Raw genomic sequence first — 17,909 nt, 5'->3', positions numbered from 1 at the left:
CCACCTCAAACAATGGGAATGAAACTGGCAGCAGAAGAGGAAATCTTGGCAAGAGCTACTTGTTCTTTCACTGTATTTTTATCTGACACTATGACTCTCATTTTGGGAATCAGGCTGCTCTGAAAAGCATAATCTCCAGTGAGTTACTGGAGCTACTGAGGGCCAACAAGTACACAAAACCAGCTCCAGTGACCTCCATGCTGAGGGAAGGCATGGAGTGTTGGCTGGTGTTTACCAATACAGACAAAGCACCATGGTTAGCACCTCCTTATTCATCAGAAGCAAAGGTAAGTCCTACGAGATGCTCCTCTTTGACAGGACACCAGATCTATCCATTATGCTGGACACGTGCTGAAAAGGCACACAGGGTGGTCCTTACCTTGCCATGTCTTCATGTCTTTGGAGATTACTTTAAGAATACTATCTGTAAATGACACAGGCTCCCTTCACATGGGAACAGCTGGTTACAGAACACTTAAAAATGTCTGCTGTCCATTACCACCCCTGTTCATCGAAAGTTTTCTCCCTCCTATGTAATTTGGGGGCATAAGGAGTTTTTATTGAGAAACTGGATAACCCTTGGAAAGGCTGCAAGTTGCATGTACTGATCTTTCTCCATTTTTTCAATTTTCCCTTCATACAGATTGTTGTGTTTTACTACTCTGATTTTAGTTGCCTGTGGTTGGAATCAAACCTTTATTCTTGGTTTTATTTAAGAAAAATTTTCCTTTGTTATTGCCAAGAACTGAAGATGACTTAAACAGATGGATGTCTCTACTCCCATCATTAGGAGGTACGTGCAACCTCTCTGACACAGACAGAGCATGTAAGTCACTTTCAGGCACCTTTTGATCCAATCCTACTCAAGTTTCTTTCTTAAAAAAATTATACAAGCTTTTTCTCAGATAAGAAGTCTGGGTTTTCTTTTACTCCTACGTATTCCGGAGCAACAGGTTAAAGCCTGCATAGCAGAGACTATGGATCTTATATTTATGTTTAATTTTATAATGAGGTGCCTACCATGAATGTACTCTTTCCCCAAGCGCTGAACCACTCTGAACCTCAGCTTTTGTATCACAGCCTCACTGACAAGCAGTATAGCAGGTCTAAAGCAGTGCACTTCATGAATATAATTTCTTGAACATACATGGAATATAGTCTCAATACATTTACTAACCCTTAGGGTTCTTTTTATAATAAGGGATGATCTTTTTAAAATGTCTACACTGCCAGATGCTGTTCTGAGGAGCCCCATACCCCTGAGGCCCTAGAGGAAGTCAGGACAATGGAGGAGTCTTACCTTGGTTGATGAGGACTGGGTTAGGGACCAGTTAAGCAATCTGGACATGCATAAATTCATGGGTCCAGATGGGATGCACCTGTGGGCTCTGAGGGAGCTGGCTGAAGTCATTGCTAGGCCACTCTCCGTTATCTTTGCTAAGTCATGGGAAACCGGAGAGGTGCCTGAGGATTGGAGGAAAGCAAATGTCACTCCACTCTTCAAAAAGGGCAGGAAGGAGGACCCGGGCAACTACAGACCAGTCAGCCTCACCTCCATCCCTGGAAAGCTGATGGGACAACTTATCCTTGGCACCGTCTCAAGGCATATCAAGGATAAGAGGGTCATTAGGGGCAGTCAACATGGCTTCACCAAGGGGAAGTCAGGCTTAACCAACCTCATAGACTTCTATGAGGACATAACCAGGTGAATAGATGATGGTAAAGCAGTGGATGTGGTCTATCTTGATTTCAGTAAAGCATCTGACACAGTCTCCCACAGCATCCTCGCAGCTAAACTGAGAAAGCGTGGACTGGACGATCCGGTAGCGAGGTGGACTGTAAACGGCTGAAGAAGCCAGAGAGCTGTGGTCAATGGGGCATAGTTGGAGGCCTGTATCCAGTGGAGTGTCTCAAGGGTCGGTACTGGGACCAGTACTATTAAATACATTCATCAACAACTTGGATGAGGGAATACAGTGCACTGTCAGCAAGTTTGCTGATGACACCAAACTAGGAGGAGTGGTTTACATGCCAGAAGGCTGTGCTGCCATGCAGCGAGACCTGGACAGGCTGGAATGCTGGGCAGGGAAAAATTTAATGAAATATAACAAGGGCACATATAGAGTCTTGCATCTGGGCAAGAACAACTCCAGGTACCAGTATAAGTTGGGGAACAACATATTGGAGAGCAGTATAGGGGAAAGGAACCTGGGGGTCCTGGTGGACAGCAGGATGACCAGGAGCCAGCACTGTGCCCTTACAGCCAATAAGGCAAATGGTGCCCTGGGATGTATTAGAAGGCGGGTGGTTAGTAGGTCCAGAGAGGTTTTCCTCCCCCTCTACTCTGCCCTGGTGAGACCGCATCTGGAATATGGGGTCCAGTTCTGGGCCCCTCAGTTCAAGAAGGACAGGGAACTGCTGGAGAGAGTCCAGCACAGAGCCACAAAGATGATGAAGGGAGTGGAGCATCTCCCTTCTGAGGAAAGGCTGAAGAAGCTGGGTCTCTTTAGCTTGGAGAAGAGAAGAGAGGGGTGACCTCATTAATGTTTATAAATATATAAAGGGTGAGTGTCACGAGGATGGAGCCAGGCTCTTCTTGGGGACAACCAATGACAGGACAAGGGGCAACGTGTGCAAACTGGAACATAGGAGGTTCCGCTTAAATTTGAGAAGAAACTTCTTCTCAGTGACAGAGCACTGGAACAGGCTGCCCAGGGAGGCTGTGGAGTTTCTTTCTCTGGAGACTTTCAAAACCCACCTGGACACCTTCCTGTGTAACCTCATCTAGGTGTTCCGGCTCTGGTGGGGGGAATGGACTAGATGATCTTTCGAGGCCCTTTCCAATCTCTACCATTCTGTGACTCTTTGATTCTATGAGCATTTGACACATGCAAATGCTTTATGCATATTAACTCAACCTTTAATGTAGACCAATTATTACATCAATTTTGAAAGGTCAAAGCTCGATAATGAATATGCCAGGAAACACCCAGCTACCTCACTGCCTCCTCAATTTCTGGACACAGTGACCACCACTGTTCAAAAGGTTTTTAATGAATGGGAGGTAATAGACATGAGTTGGAACACAGGAAATTCCAATTAGATTGTAGGAACTAAAAAAAAAAAAAAAAAACAACAAAAAACCAACAACATAGCAAGGGTATTCAAACACTGGAACAGGGGCCCAGAAAGGTAATGGGATCTCCATCGTTGGAAATACTGAAAACACAACTGCTGAGTTACTGTGCTTTGATTCTATGAAACACTGCACCACAGAGGCCAAGCAGACAGGTCCACAAAGGGAAACGAGAGATGTCCCAAAAGACAGTATCTAATTCACAGTCTACAGACAAGCACCTTAATTTTTATCCATTCACATCACTAATTTTGGATGCTTATCTAAGGAAGAATTGGATTTATTTTTTTTCCTGAAGCTGGGTGTAAGTAACTGCTCACATGAAGATATTAGCATTCATCACTGAGCTCTGGCAACTAACTGCTAAATTGCATCTCCAGCACATTAGTGGAAATACATGACATCAAGTTGACTCAATGAGCAGGAAAAACTGCTCACTAAGCCAATTCCATAGCCAACTGTCCAGTCTTCCTGTAGATCTCTGGTGACAGACAGCATTCAAAAAAGAGAGGAGAGACAGGAAATACTAAACCAAAAACACTTTCCAAGTACAAGATGAATCCCAAACTACACCTGAGGACAAGTTGGCCAAGCCCAACTATGAACTTCAAGGAGAAAGAAAGCAGATCTGAAAACTAATTATGGGCTAGACCTCATACGAAAGCCTACAGAAGACAGACATCCTGGGCCATGTTTACCACAGGGTATTCTGAGTTGAGAGCAAAGCAACAGTGGCTCTGCACATCCAATAATATACGTAGCTGCTTGGTTATATTTTGTGGTAATGAGTTGATATTACAGTTATACTGACTGATACTGATATCCAAGTGAGTGAGGTAGAATCTAGTTCAGGTTACGCCTATACATGCTGAGAGTACACTTCCCTCTGCAAGCAAACACATGCTCAAACCCTTGGAGAGAGCTGTATTCCATTGCAGCCAAAGATATTACTCATCTACTTTGATTTATAGAAGTGCATGATGGTTTTCTCATCACTTTTCCTCCCACTTTATCTCCTCCTTAGATCACTTTTCTTTTTATCTCGTGTATTGTAAATACATTCATCACCAATAGTCATTTGCCTTTGTTTGGAAAAGTACTTTGTTGACTACCTTTCCTTTGATTAAGCAAACTCTTACCTGAAAAAAACAAAACAAACCAACCTAACCCAACAAACAAACAATCAATCAAGAACTCCAATTAATCCTATTGATTTTCTGTTTTATAGAAGATAGCTGAAAGCAAAAGCTCTAGCAGTTCTGGATAAAGAGAAAGGATGTCTTTAGACGAACACATACACAGGTTATTGCCACCAATACAACTTTGGTAAGAATTCCTGTATTGTACCAGAGCATGTTGCAAGATGTCATGTACTAAGTCTCCAGAGAAATCAGTTCAATCTTTCCTGTTATTGCTGATGTCCAAACATGTGTGGTGTCCTGTGGAGTATGTAAAATATCCTCCCTCAGAACACAGGTTATGAGAAATTATGCTGAGAAAGAGTTCAGACACTTTCTGGCATGGCAACATCTCTAAGTAATACAAATGTGCCTGGGGAAGTGCTGAGGGAGGTCTCCGAGCAGGCAATAGTCTTCCCATTCTTCTGCCTTCTGTTCCAGCGTTTCATTTCCCAGCAACCAGGAGCAACTTCCAAATCATTTCTTCCTCCTACATGTTTCCCACCTGGGACAAAGACACTTGAACCCAGTGCCATGGCAACACCATCAGCCACACAAGCACTTGGGTTCTTTAAGGAAAATGAAAATTCTGAAAGGAAGCTGGGAGGTAAAGGCTCCTATTCCTTGTATCCCTTGTTTTCTGTTAGGAAATAATTACAAAAGTACTTTAATCTGAATTGCTCTCTGAGTGAAAACTTTTGGGTACATTTAACAAGCTGTGTAACTTCCAAGCTTAAGGTTGGATGTCATCATTATATCATATGAAAAGAAAGTGCACAGAAAAAAATAAGAAATGAATGCACAGGAGGAATGATAAATCGAACTCTCTGTGATCAGTTCAAGCAGAGTGTGATCCAAAACCTGCCTCATCAGCCTCCTAACATAAATCTGAGTCATCTCACCAATTCCAGTGGACTTGGATGAGGCTTTTACATTTCTCAGAAATACAATTTTGATTTTATTTTACCATACACCTGAGCCTGACTCAGCAGGACTTGCAGAGAAGGCCTCCTGAGTGCAAATTTGATTCTAAACTCTACAGTTCTTTGTCTGTTTCTATTGTTTCTTGAATGCTTTCAAGGAATAAGCTTAATGATCACACATCTCAGTGATGTTTGTCAGTTTATTAACAAAGGAGAACAGATTCTTTTCATCCCGGCCAGACAGAATGATATCATCACCAGTCTTTCAAAACCTTCCAACTCAGGCTTGTCCAGAAAGCATTTCTTTCCATGCTTAAGTGAAAAGCTATTTTAGTGATAAAAGCTTAAAGATTTACTTAAATGATGTTTTAACATGACAGCTTCATACATTCTTCCATTTTTTTCAGTCCTGTATGCTCATTCTCTGTCCCCCAGACCCTTCTCCCCCAATATGAAGTCACAGATAACCAGTGTCTTTACAATCAAGAGTTAAATTACTGGGGAAGCCAAGCTTACAAACTGTCATGCCAGGGCAATCTGTTACAGAAAAGCAGTTAGGAGACAACCATGCATATTTACACCTATGAAGAACTCTAGAGGTCATCTGGTTCTATGACAGGATTCCCAGACTATATCTAACCAGATGCTCATCCCAGATGTTTAAAAACAAATGCCCAGTGTCTTTAAAAAAAAGTCTCACAAGCTCTACTATTGCATCCTCCTGGCCTGGGCACACCCTTCTTCCTGAGCATTGACACTCATGCAGAAGGTAGAGCATTTTCCACTCCTCGGATTTGTGACCCTATAGAGTGGACAAATGCTACAGCACAGCATATGCTGGGTGGCATCCTGCAAACTGCTGGCTCACAAGGTATGTCCACGTTAACAGAGGATGTATAGCAACTACTTAAAATATTTTCAGAAATAGTGTAGAGCCTTGCAGAAGTTGTCTTCATGACACAGTATCAGACAAGGATGATAACACTCAAGTAGTAACACTTCATAAGAGGTTATTCTCTAAGCAGCTCACTCACTTCAGTCTAAAAATAACCATTTGGTAGGCTAAATGCTGCAACCCATCATAGCTCAAACTAGTTCCCCCCTTTTCAGACTGCCAGAGTAATGGATGTCCAGAGGCTGTTTGCTGTGGAAATAGTACCTCCCCTCCTCCCCCCATGCATCTATCACATTTTCCCAACCTGAAGAGATTCATTAGGATTGCTGGCCTAAGTCCTCACTGTCAATAAATACATTTCTGTTTATCCTCCAGCACAAGTCAAAGGAATGCATTCTGCAATAGCTGGAAATTTCTAGGCAATTATGAGCACCACATATTTATCTGTATTCCTACCAAGCTCAGTGAGAAGGTCCTCTGCAGTCTGAGCAGCCTGACTTGACTTACTGTCACTTGCTGTATGTAAGCATATACCTGTTAATTTGTAGTCTGCCACCAGGCCCATGATGCACTACTGAGCGCAGATAGAAGTTTTCAATCATTTTCTCAAATTCAGACAAAAATTGGGGCTGTACATGTATTTTGAAAATGTGGTATGGTAATTCTTGTTCCACCTCCTTCAACATTATGAGCTGACAGTTTTCACATGCTTTTTTGGATGAGTCCTGTCTGATCCAGTTCTTCACAAGGAAGAATAATCAAGAGTCTTGTCTGTTCTCAGGGGAGAAATCCACTTGACATTTGTCGATGTCATGTCACATCCTGCTACCTTTAAGTGGTTTTCAATAGCCAGGACTTCCCAGGAGGGGCCTTGGCTGCTGTCCTGCAAAAGACAAAGAGTTTCCTCTGTCCAGAAGAACTAACCTGAGCTCAGGACTTCAAACCAGCAAACAGGCTTACCCAGTGCAATGGAGACGGCAGCTACCAATTAGGAGTTTTTGGTTGGTTGGTTTTGGGTTTTTTTGTTGTCTTGTTTTTAAGGATTTTAAGATTAATTGGTCAGGACCTACTACTATTTGCATGTCCCTACATTGCCTCACATTAGCAGAAGAAAGATGAGGTTCCAAGAGATACAGTAAAATGAGATCCTTTGAATTAGCAGACCAATTACCCACAAAATATAAATAACCATTCCTGGCACTGGTCTGTCAAAATGTGGAAAATTATCCACATTTCCCTGATACCTCAGGACGAGAGCATAGAGAGATGGGCCATTTTATAAGCATAATACAACCACCAAGCATTCAGGACAGTTTATATGCAACAGATCTTGTTCACACCAGAATGACTGAAAAGAGTGGGGTATAAAAAGGCAATAATCAAGAAAATGTTCCTTCAAGGAGTCTGAATTGTGTGCACATACCCACAAAGAACACAGACTCCCACCAGTTCAAAGGATATCTGTACCATTTTTTTAAAAGGTTCAGCTTCTGGTATATTTTCCTAGCTCCTTAACTTGAGAGAAGATGAAATTTAATTTTTTTTAAAAAAAGGAAAAAGAAAGGAAAAACAAAAAAGAAAAAAGTACTATCACTCTATCACTTCACTTTTCTTTCTGACGTATCCACGTCTTTTCATCTTCTGCTAGGTGTTTTGAGGGGCTTATTTGAAAGAGGTAAAAAATAAAAATAAGACTATTTAAGCATTTCCGTATGTGAAGACCACGGCCTACCCATATATGTTAACAGGTTTGTAATCCCACAGCATTTCTCAAAAGAATGAGAGAGGATTTCCCATCTAATTTCTTGAGTGTTTCATGCAATGCACTTCTAAGGAAATCAACCTCTACACAAAGTTAATGATGAGAACAATACAGTGGTGCATGCCATATGCCATCATTCCTAAAAGAGGCTATAGACAACTGTAAAGAGGAATCAGCACAGGGTACTGCTTCAGGGGTAGGGTTATGTTGCTGCAAAAGTGGGAAGGCTAAACCCATGCTAATCAATAGCCTGAGGCATCCTAATGCCTTCTCCAGAAACCCAGATTTATGGTTCCCACCTTTCTAAGAAAGCTCACTGAAACTTTATCACAAATAAGTGCAATAAAACAAAAAGAGGAGAAACAAACAAAACAAGATAAGTAGATAATCATATATGTGTGTTTATATCTGAGAACACAGTACATGAAGCAATAAATCCTCCACTGTGTTACGATTGTTGCTAGGATATTGATTTTAAGATAGTAGTTTTCCTGTCTAACCGTGGTCTGACTCTGTCAGTCCAGCAGACGAAGTGGTTTCAATGCAGAAACATAGCAGTGAGCCCATTGCCACTACCACAAAGGCTTATTCGGCATTGTTCAGTCAATCACACAACAGAGGTGCAAAAGCCACATTTGAATGACCTTGTTTAGGTACCAAAAGCAAAGTACCTGTGGCAGTACAGGTTTCAGAGAAAAGCTGGGTCAATTAGCCTACATATTTCAGACTGCTGCTGGTCCCCAAGCCTACTGTGATATCCCTGTGCCATGTTGCAATTGGCAGCACAGACTTATCTTCTAAAGGGTAATAAAAGTGTGATAGGATTTTATTCTAAATCGCTGACAATTCCTACCTGCTTTTTCAGAGACTCCTAAACCACACTAAACAATTAAAATCCACATGGACTGGGAATGGGGCACTGCTTGCTTCCTGTCTAATATTTGTATCTAATTCTAGTTCCCTGTGTTGTACGTAGTTCTTCCTGTTCTTCTCAAACCCATTTAAGCTCCAAGAACACGTTAACCAAAAAACAAACAGGAAGTTGGGAAGCTGAGAGAAAAAAAGGCAGAGCACTAAAGGGGAATGGAGCTGCTCTTTCATACACAGCCCATAATGTCAAAAACCTCAATGTTAACTATAAAATGTGTTGGTTTGTGAAGATTTGTGTAATATTAAAAGCGGGGTGGAAGCAAATGGATTAAACTACAAGATAATTGTTCTCAGATGGACAAACCACAGAATCTTCAAGACAGAGGGGAATCCTTGGATGTGTCAAAATATAGTCAATGAAGACAACTGCTTTCAAACTGCATTAATTGCAACCAGGAGGAGGAGAAAAACAGTAACAGTCATGGCACAATTTAGCTATTACTCAGAAAGAAATCAGATCCAAATTTTAAACAGAAGTTGTATAGACAGGTAAGCCTTAATAACAACTTAGAATATTAAAGTCATACGAGTATTTCTATTAACATCTTGTGTCGCACAATATCTTACCGACTTATGTAATGCTCAGAATTGTTTCTGCTTAAATCAGTACAAACTTTGTCCTCCATTTAAGGAGGGAAAAAAAAAAAAAAAAATCAAACATTTTGCAGCGTTTCTTGAACAGGACACCTCATGGCTAAGTTCTGTTCTACATGAATGCACATGTGCACTGCTCTTGGGCAGAGAAACTGCCTAAATGACTGATGGCATATTTCAGCAAAACATTTAAACGCTTTCTTTTCAAACAGCTCCATCAGAACTGCCTCTTTCTGCCTGGAATAGACTTGCAAACAAGCACACAGGGGTACTGTACCTTCTCTATGGACATCAGGGAGCATATCAGTGGGATGTTGTGCTACAGCTGATCGCCTGTAAACCATGTGGATTCTTCCCTTTTCCTCTTCCATTTGCTTTCCTCTTTCCAAAGGTTCGATGAAGTATTCATCCTTATTAGTTCTTATCATTCCAGCCTGGTGAGGAAGACAGAAAGCATGCCTGTATGTCATTTGAGAGCCTAAAGACCCGGCCTGATGCTTTTAAAACCAGAATCAAGTGAGGTGAAACAAACTACTCAACATATTACTGTACTGTAAGAATCAAATTACCATTCGATTTCCTTTTCACCGACTTCCTGCCAGAGGAGATATCCCTCTTCACTGTGGGGATGTTCATCTGGCCAAGGCCAACATTCAAAGGCATTAAGAAAAAAATCTTGCATGAGCATGAGATACATTACCCCCTTCAAAACCCAACTAAGACCAAAGTCAGGTAGGAGTTTACCATTTGTATGTCATGCACAGCTATTTTGTCATCTCTGTATGGCATGCTATGTACTGTAATGTTCTGCTAATCCTTAACTCATATATATTCTGAACCCCTTATGGGTCAGGTTATTTACTTCATTAAAATCAGTAGAAGGCATATGGTTTCCCACTCAAACGAACACCTACTGTTCCATCCTCTATCTAGCTATTGACAGTTCCTCAAAATCCTTTCCCTTTACGTCTTCTGCCTGCAAAAGCTGTGGGACAGGTTTGCAGATAAGGCAGATTAACTTGGTGATCACTACAATTAAACTCACTGGACTAAGTCACACCTGCACAAGTCCAGTTTAAGTGAAGGCAGACTCATGCTCTTTACTGGCACTTGAATATACATCACAGTAAATAACAGTAAAGGAAATCTGACAATACACTTAAGGAAACGGTCACTTTAAAAACTCTGCTTAAATCTAAGGGTGGCAAGATTACACTCCTTCAGGCACAGCCAGTGAAAGCAAGAACATCATGTAGGGGAAAATGGACACAGAATATTTGAAAATACAGGAAAACACCAATGGCATATATATTTTGAGGAATCTGCAAATTACTATCACTATATTATCATGTTTACCTAAAATTTAGCAGAGCAACTACTAACAAGCATTATCCTTACGACCTTCCTTTTATACAATGTTCTTCCTGCAAGTAAGCAATAAACTGATGGCTCCCAGAGCACTTTGAATGCAACCACAGGTATGTACAAACTATGAAGTTTAAAAAAAAAAACCAAAACAGAAAGTCTGATGGAACAGACAAGGTCCGCTACCTGAACCTAGTGACCACACCCATATCTAGATTTTGGAAGTACTTTTGTGCTTTGAATGGCTGAAAATGCAGCCCCGCTCAAGCCATAGAAGCTAAACTCTCAAATAGGGGTCTTGTTTCTTCTAAGATGTGTAGAGGGTCTCAGGAAGGCACAGTTGTGGCCAGAGGTTCCTGCATCAGGCCCTGGAAGAGCTTATGGACTGTAGAGGCTACACAAGATGAGTGCGCATCACAAAATTTTAACAAAGGAGACAATCCCAACAGTGATAGAAGCTGCTCCCAAGCTCCCCAGCCCCTGTGGAGGAGGTATAGTTGCAATCCCATACTCCAACTTTGAGTGCCTTTGAACTTAATTACAGCAATGCTACAAGTGGAGATTATCATAGCACAAGCTTAGGTAATCTGTCAAATACAAGCAGACAGAATTGTGAAGGTATATTTTAATAAAAATATTCAAAATGTTTCAAATAGTATTTCACCACAAGCTTTCTATGCCCTGTGTGCTTTCTTACATCTACACTCAATTTTTTAGTTAATGAATTTCTTCAAATATTAGCTAAACTACATAAATCTAAATACTACATTCTTCCTTTGTTTTCATTATGTAAGTAGCAGTAATAAGTGAGATTTTTGATTATAATAACTCAGGTTAGCATCACAAGCCAGTTTTTTATGTGGTTAGTACACATAATTACACTGGGATTTAACAAGTCCCCTTTGCATGTTAATAGCTTACTAGTTTTGCTCAGAAAAAATGTCAAAGTTTTGTAACTACAGTTGCTATGTTACTTGTGTAGATGCTATCTTGGCATAAAGATTTTTTTGTAAATTTTCTATGACGCTATTGCCTGTGAGTTGAAAGTAGTTCTATCCAAAAGCAGTGCTCAGTGCAGAAGCAAAGCTTGCCTTCGCTTTCCAGTTTCAATGCGTATGCTTTTTCTTGTCTGTGTTAAACCTACAAAGAAAGAGCTGCAATAATATTTTTGAGAATGGGTGTGCCTTGCTGTAAAAGGAATATAAGAACAATCTGCAAGCATCAAGTACAGTTTCCATTTTCACAACTCTCCATAAACCACTTTGACAGACCTAACACATTCCACCCCTCTTAAGCCACAACTCTTTCGCTTCACAAAAGTCTCCTAACTTCACAGATGCCAATAAACTGGCTGCATTAATCAGAGATAGAAACTGTTGCTATTTTAGAAGTTTAATTACTAATTAAGAACAACACCCCAAACAGACATCCCATTTTACCTAATCATGCTGAACTCATGTGGTTCACAAGGCAGAAAAAGGGCAAATTTATCAAGTAAAATCTTTGAGATAAAAGGCATAAAGATTCAGGGTGACCTTTCTATGCAAACAAATGTGGCAGAACAGACGAGCACCTCGATCTACAAAGCACCTGGCTTGTCATTTTCTGGCACCATCACCGCAGCACACAGCAGGTTTTCCTGTGGAAGATGCCCAGCAGCCTTCATACCCACTTTCCTTTTCCTTTTTTTTTTTTTTCTTTTAAAACAGCTTTTATGGATGATTATTTATACAGATGTAAGATGTATCTCTATCTTTTCTTCACCTTCATGGAAGCAGCTCATTCCAACAATTTCAGTGGATTTGAACTGCTTTGAGGAGATCTGTGCCTGTAATAATGAATAAACTAACACAATTTATCCACAAAATTTGCCAGTGGAGCCAGAGGGCTGGATTACCAACCAACCACCACCAACACAGGGTTCCTAAAGAGCAACGTCTCCTGCAGATCCAGTGAGAGAGCAATGATCTGACCTCCAGCACAACTCACAACTCCCATGGCACAGCAGAGAAGTTAATTAAAAATACACACTGGGAAAAGGGTCACACAGACCGAAATCAGCACTCACAGACTATTGATCACACATGGTGATGTGCTTTTTGGAAGAACAGAGTTCCCCACCATCCCAAGAGAAAGAGGAAGAATTACAGTGGAGACCAGGCAATTATGGCTTTGTAGTCAAAGGGCCAAGCCTAAAGGGCTGATGAAGGCAAAACATGGATTAAAGAAAAACAACAACAACAAAAACAAAACCACCACCACCAACACACACACACACACACAAAAACAGACAACAAAAAACAAACAAACAAAAAAAACCAAAACAAACAAACAGAAAAGGTGCTCCTCGGTTATACTAACAAGAATACGTATGTTTTTTATTAAGCATAATTTCTCATTTACTTTCTTCCTCACCATCCTTTCCACTCCTTTCAGCCTTGGTTTATTCTGCTTCATTTGCAGGTATGATTTTTGAATCACCTGTGTGGAAGTTAAATACATTTTTCACATGCATTTGAAAAATTAATTTGCCCACACTTTTGAGATACCCTTGCTTTACCTTAACACTACTGTAAACAGTACCAATATTTACATGTTCTGTCTGACATTTAATACATACAAGTTAAAATTAATATAGTTGCATTATCTTTCAAAGCATGTTGTAAAGGACAGCGGCCAAATTTTTATCAATATGCTATTTTTTCCTTATTATTGGAAAATGAGATTTAGAATCAACAGGGACAGTTTTGGTCCATTTTAACAGCCTACAGGCAAGCATGAATGCAGAATCCAGCTTTGTTTCCATTCTGACTTTTTTTTCCCCACAAATTTCATCAGTAAAAAGAGTTTGAGATTTTCCAAACGAATGGAGAAAGAAGGGCATAAGCAGGCATTGCATTTTCAAGTGAATCTTCACTGTAAACTCTACTGTCAACCCAGCATTTTCTTCCTCACCAGCTAGAGAGAAAAGCAAGTAGGTGTTCAGAGCACATATTTTTAAAGACTCAGTTGGAGAAACTACTATGGTGGATTTTCAAAAAAGAAGTAAGTAGTGGAATTTTTTTTTCCACAAAAGCACTTTTATGGAGTGATACAGGAAAGCAGAGTCTGAAATCTTGGAATGCTATTAATTTTACTGCTTTTTCTTCTAAATTAATAATGTTCAAAATTTCCATCAACTGAAGGATGGCAGTTTAAAAATCTGTGTTTCTGTGAAGTTTATCTAGAACTGGCCTCATAGTCTTAAAATGTGAAAAAGAGAACACAACAAAACTACCAAAAGCAAAAAGAAGCCTTTGTGGCACAGCAACTGCAGAGGCCTGGAAAAAACCCACCTGTTCTCAGCATCGTTTCAGCCTGGACTGAAACTCAGGGGAAGTGGATTAACTTCTCAGCTGTCCTACAGACTCACTTCTCCCATTTTCAAAAGGGCAGCAAATTCCCCTCCCTGAAGGGTATCACAGGCAAACCTGCTGAAGGTCTGTTTAGCACCTTGTGTGCACACACTTTGCATAATATCTGTAATTGTCTTGAAATGACTCACGACCATTAATGCATTTTATCCCTGCAACACTTTTCGTCCTCCTCAATCCAGAAGTAATGGTGCACAGGAAAATGAGGGAAAACCTTTCTGCTGAATTAAACCTGAGGCAGGACCAAGTTCTGCTTGAGTTCATAATAAAAGGCACCTGGGAGCAAAGCCAAATGTAGTCTGGTACACGTAGCCCACCTAGGAGGATTTCTCAGAGGACAGCAAGTGATGTATTCTTTACTGGACAACCCACTGACAAAGCAGAACTTTGAAAACTGCGATTTTTTTCAAATGCAAAAAGACGCAGACAATAATAAAAGAACTACAAATTGTAAAAAGCTTTGAGAAAATAACCTACACAGGCAGATTAAACTAAGGGTTAACTTACGGAGCCAAAACCAACAGCATTTGGGGGGGAAATATGATTCTGTATAAATATGCATGGAGTATTAACTGCAAGAGAGGAAAGAACCATTCATTCAGAGGAGCACAACAGAGAAATGTGGAGTGACCATTAAGAATGGATACATTTAACTTCAATATTAGAGTAAACATTATGTGTGCGATTTTCAAAAGTGTTTTAGGAAGTTAAATGCCCCATTTCTAGTGGTTTGCAATGAGGACAAGTCATTTAATTCTCAGCTGTATTTTGAAAGGCTCACCCTCAAATGTCAAAAAGAGTTTGTGTAACAAGGCAGAGTCACACTGTTGGCCATTATCAAGGCAAGTGCTGCTAATACTTGCCACTGAGTGTTACTGGCAAGTAGGAAATGCTTTGGGTTGTTAAAGTATGCAGTGCATTTATTTTACAAAATAAACCCATAACAGAATATCTCCATCCTACCTATCATCTCATGTTCAGTGCAAAGAGGTCAGCAAATGCTTTCACGTTTTGTTGCCAGTCTCCATTGCACAACTATATTCCAAGTTCTGATTTTTCTTATTATTATTGTCCTCATACACTGGACGTGCTGCCACTAAACACAAAAGCTTCTTTTTCTCATGCAACTCACTGTACAAAACACTAATATACCTAATTGCCTATGAAAAAAAGCTTGGCAAAAGTTAGGTTTGTAAAGTGCTGAGACCTCTAACGTACTCATCAATAACGTCTTACTCTTTCCACCACTGTCCTATTTGTTCCCTCCTGTCTCACACTGGATTCCGTAAACTCCTCAAAGCAGGGGCTGTCTTCACGTCCTGTGTCTGCCACAGCCTCTAGCACAGTAGGATGCTTGATCCACCAGTAGATGTTGGTATAAACCAAATACACCACAAGCACATTGTCACTTGAAACCAAGCATTACATGCATCTTTATCTGTATATGAATGCTAGAAAAGAACACCGAACAACTAAACAGATGTGAACAAAGTGATTAAAGGATCCCATGTTCAGAGTAGATCCAAACACGTGTGCCACAGTACCAGCAACCTGAAACTGTGCCACTTATCCAGAAGTTCATCAGAAAGCACCAATGTAATAAATACCGAAGAAAAGAGGATGAACCGTGGTTTCAGTGACCGAGTGCCACACCAGCTCCTCTTGGGATAGAGTTAACTCTCCCTTTTTCTCTACAAGCCTCCAGCTAATGCTGCTCTGTGACTGGCTTTTGGCTGCATTTCCATCAAGCTATGCTCAGCAGAGACAGCTGAAGGACACAAACCAGCAAGTTTTAGGTTTCAATCAGAAAGGGTCAGAGTTGGGATGGGGAGAAAGAAACACAGAGAATATTAAAGGATACTAGTAGGAAAATCCTCAATTTTTCAGATTGGCCTGTAAAGGTTCAGGATCCATTTGCAAAGGCTGTCTGTAACTGAACAACTAGTTGAAACTGCAGCCAGTCATGCAAAGATCCCACTGCTCCGCCAGCAATGACGCCTGGACACCAGCATTATGACCACAACGAGCTCTACATACTTTCATCCACAAGGGTTTTGGTACTGCCCATTTTCGTTCCACTAAAAATGTATACTTTTAAGTAGGACAACATTTAATCTTAGCTAAATTCTAACATTCAACTATTCTCCATTGACTTAATGGCAGTGAGCACACAACATAATAATTACTTTCAGTGAAAAATGTTTTCATTGCAATGTTGTGTGGTTTTCCTATTTTTTAAATCTATGTATGCACTTATCTTCATTATATATTTCAGCTGCCATCTGTAATCTGAAAACCCTGCATTTTTGCAAGACATAATGAATCTACCACAGAGAAGATAAAAGTATCAATTATCTTTTAAAACTGCTCTTAGTGCCCTCGTATTATGCAGAAATATCTTCTAAAATGCTGACCTGATACTCTGGGGAACTGAAGCATTAAATAGCAGCTATTTCTCCTAAGCCAGCTTTGAACAGTGGGAGAACTGAACATGTCAGGCTGCTTTGAGCTACTCAGAAACACAATACTGAAATATTTACAAGTTGTGACATGGCTGCTCCTAGAGCCATGTGGCATGCGTGAGAATAAAGCATAAGGACTAAGACAGGTGCCTCTGTTTCAGGGGAGAGACTATGCTCAAGGAGGATGAAGTTGCTTCCTTAGAAGACTAAGATCTTAATCTAACGACTGCAACCCAGGGGTGAGGACATGGATAAAAACACACAGACAAATTTTGTCTGCAAGATGTATGGTTAGACTTCTGGAGCCAACAACTGTTCCAATCAATTGTCATCTGAGTGCGAACAAAGGGACTATAACTACCTAAGGTCAGGAGAGTAGGGCCCAAATACATGTAGGTCTGTGAAATTAAATACTTTGCTGTTCTATGAGTATGTATGATGGCTTACAAAGGATTGCAGCTTGTGTTCAAAGAGGAAAAACAAGCCCACTTAGGAAGAGGTTCCTCCACCATCTTGACATCTGTCCTTAAAATCAGAGAAGAAAGCTCTTCTTTCATGTGACAAGGGGCCTCTCAGGCTAACTACGAGTAAACACGGCATGTTAGCCCTCCTGTCTCACCTTCTGCAACTGTCATCTGCTCCAAAACCAAGACATTTCTGCAAGTGGAACAGTGTAGGCAACCAAGTCCTTAGACATGCTCTTTCTGAACAAAAGGAAGAGGATACTGGCAGCAGCAAGTCAGTAGAAGAAAAAGACAAACAGTGACACATTGTCCAAGCTTGCAAAAATGCAAAGGAATTACTCGCCACTCCCCACTTCCCCACCTGGAGATTTCTCTACATTTTTTTTTTTTTTCCCCCCTTTCCATTCTTCAGAGCTCCTGGTGGGGGTAGAAGAGGGCTTTATTTGACTGAGAGGAGTTGAGGAACATTCTCTTTCATGAAGGCCAACAAAAGTGCTATGTAACAAAGAGGGACAATGCATGTGCAGAGTCTAGTTTCACCTTCGACCAGTATTACCTACAAGCACCTAGGATGGACTCCCAGCAACCTGGTTTCCTACACAGCAGCTAAATGAAAGAATCAATCACTGCATATGCCTTAAAATGGAATGCAGACATATGTACAGCATCCTTAAGTGTCAGAACTGGGGTATCTGAATCTATTCGCACTTTAGGCCACAAATCAATTGTTCAGCTCTTAACAAAACTTAACAGATTCTTCATGTGTGATAAGTTAAAATGAGGAAGC

The 17,909-nt window shown here is 40.6% G+C and overlaps 1 protein-coding gene across 1 annotated transcript in view; it reads right to left on the bottom strand.

Annotated features, from left to right (window-relative positions):
* ADAMTS3 (ADAM metallopeptidase with thrombospondin type 1 motif 3) overlaps positions 1 to 17,909 on the bottom strand; it is a gene marked incomplete at both ends in the record, with an annotated part of 129,455 nt that overhangs the window by 80,518 nt on the left and 31,028 nt on the right. Inside the window, one exon of the mRNA XM_080343802.1 lies at positions 9,696 to 9,852. Coding sequence (XP_080199928.1) covers positions 9,696 to 9,852 — 157 coding nt within the window. The remainder of the gene's footprint in view (positions 1 to 9,695; positions 9,853 to 17,909) is intronic.

Source organism: Nesoenas mayeri (genome assembly GCF_963082525.1).
Source record: "Nesoenas mayeri genome assembly, chromosome: 4".
NCBI lineage: Eukaryota > Metazoa > Chordata > Aves > Columbiformes > Columbidae > Nesoenas > Nesoenas mayeri.
Note: the sequence above shows the minus strand (reverse complement) of the source record. Positions and strands in the feature narration are given on the sequence as shown.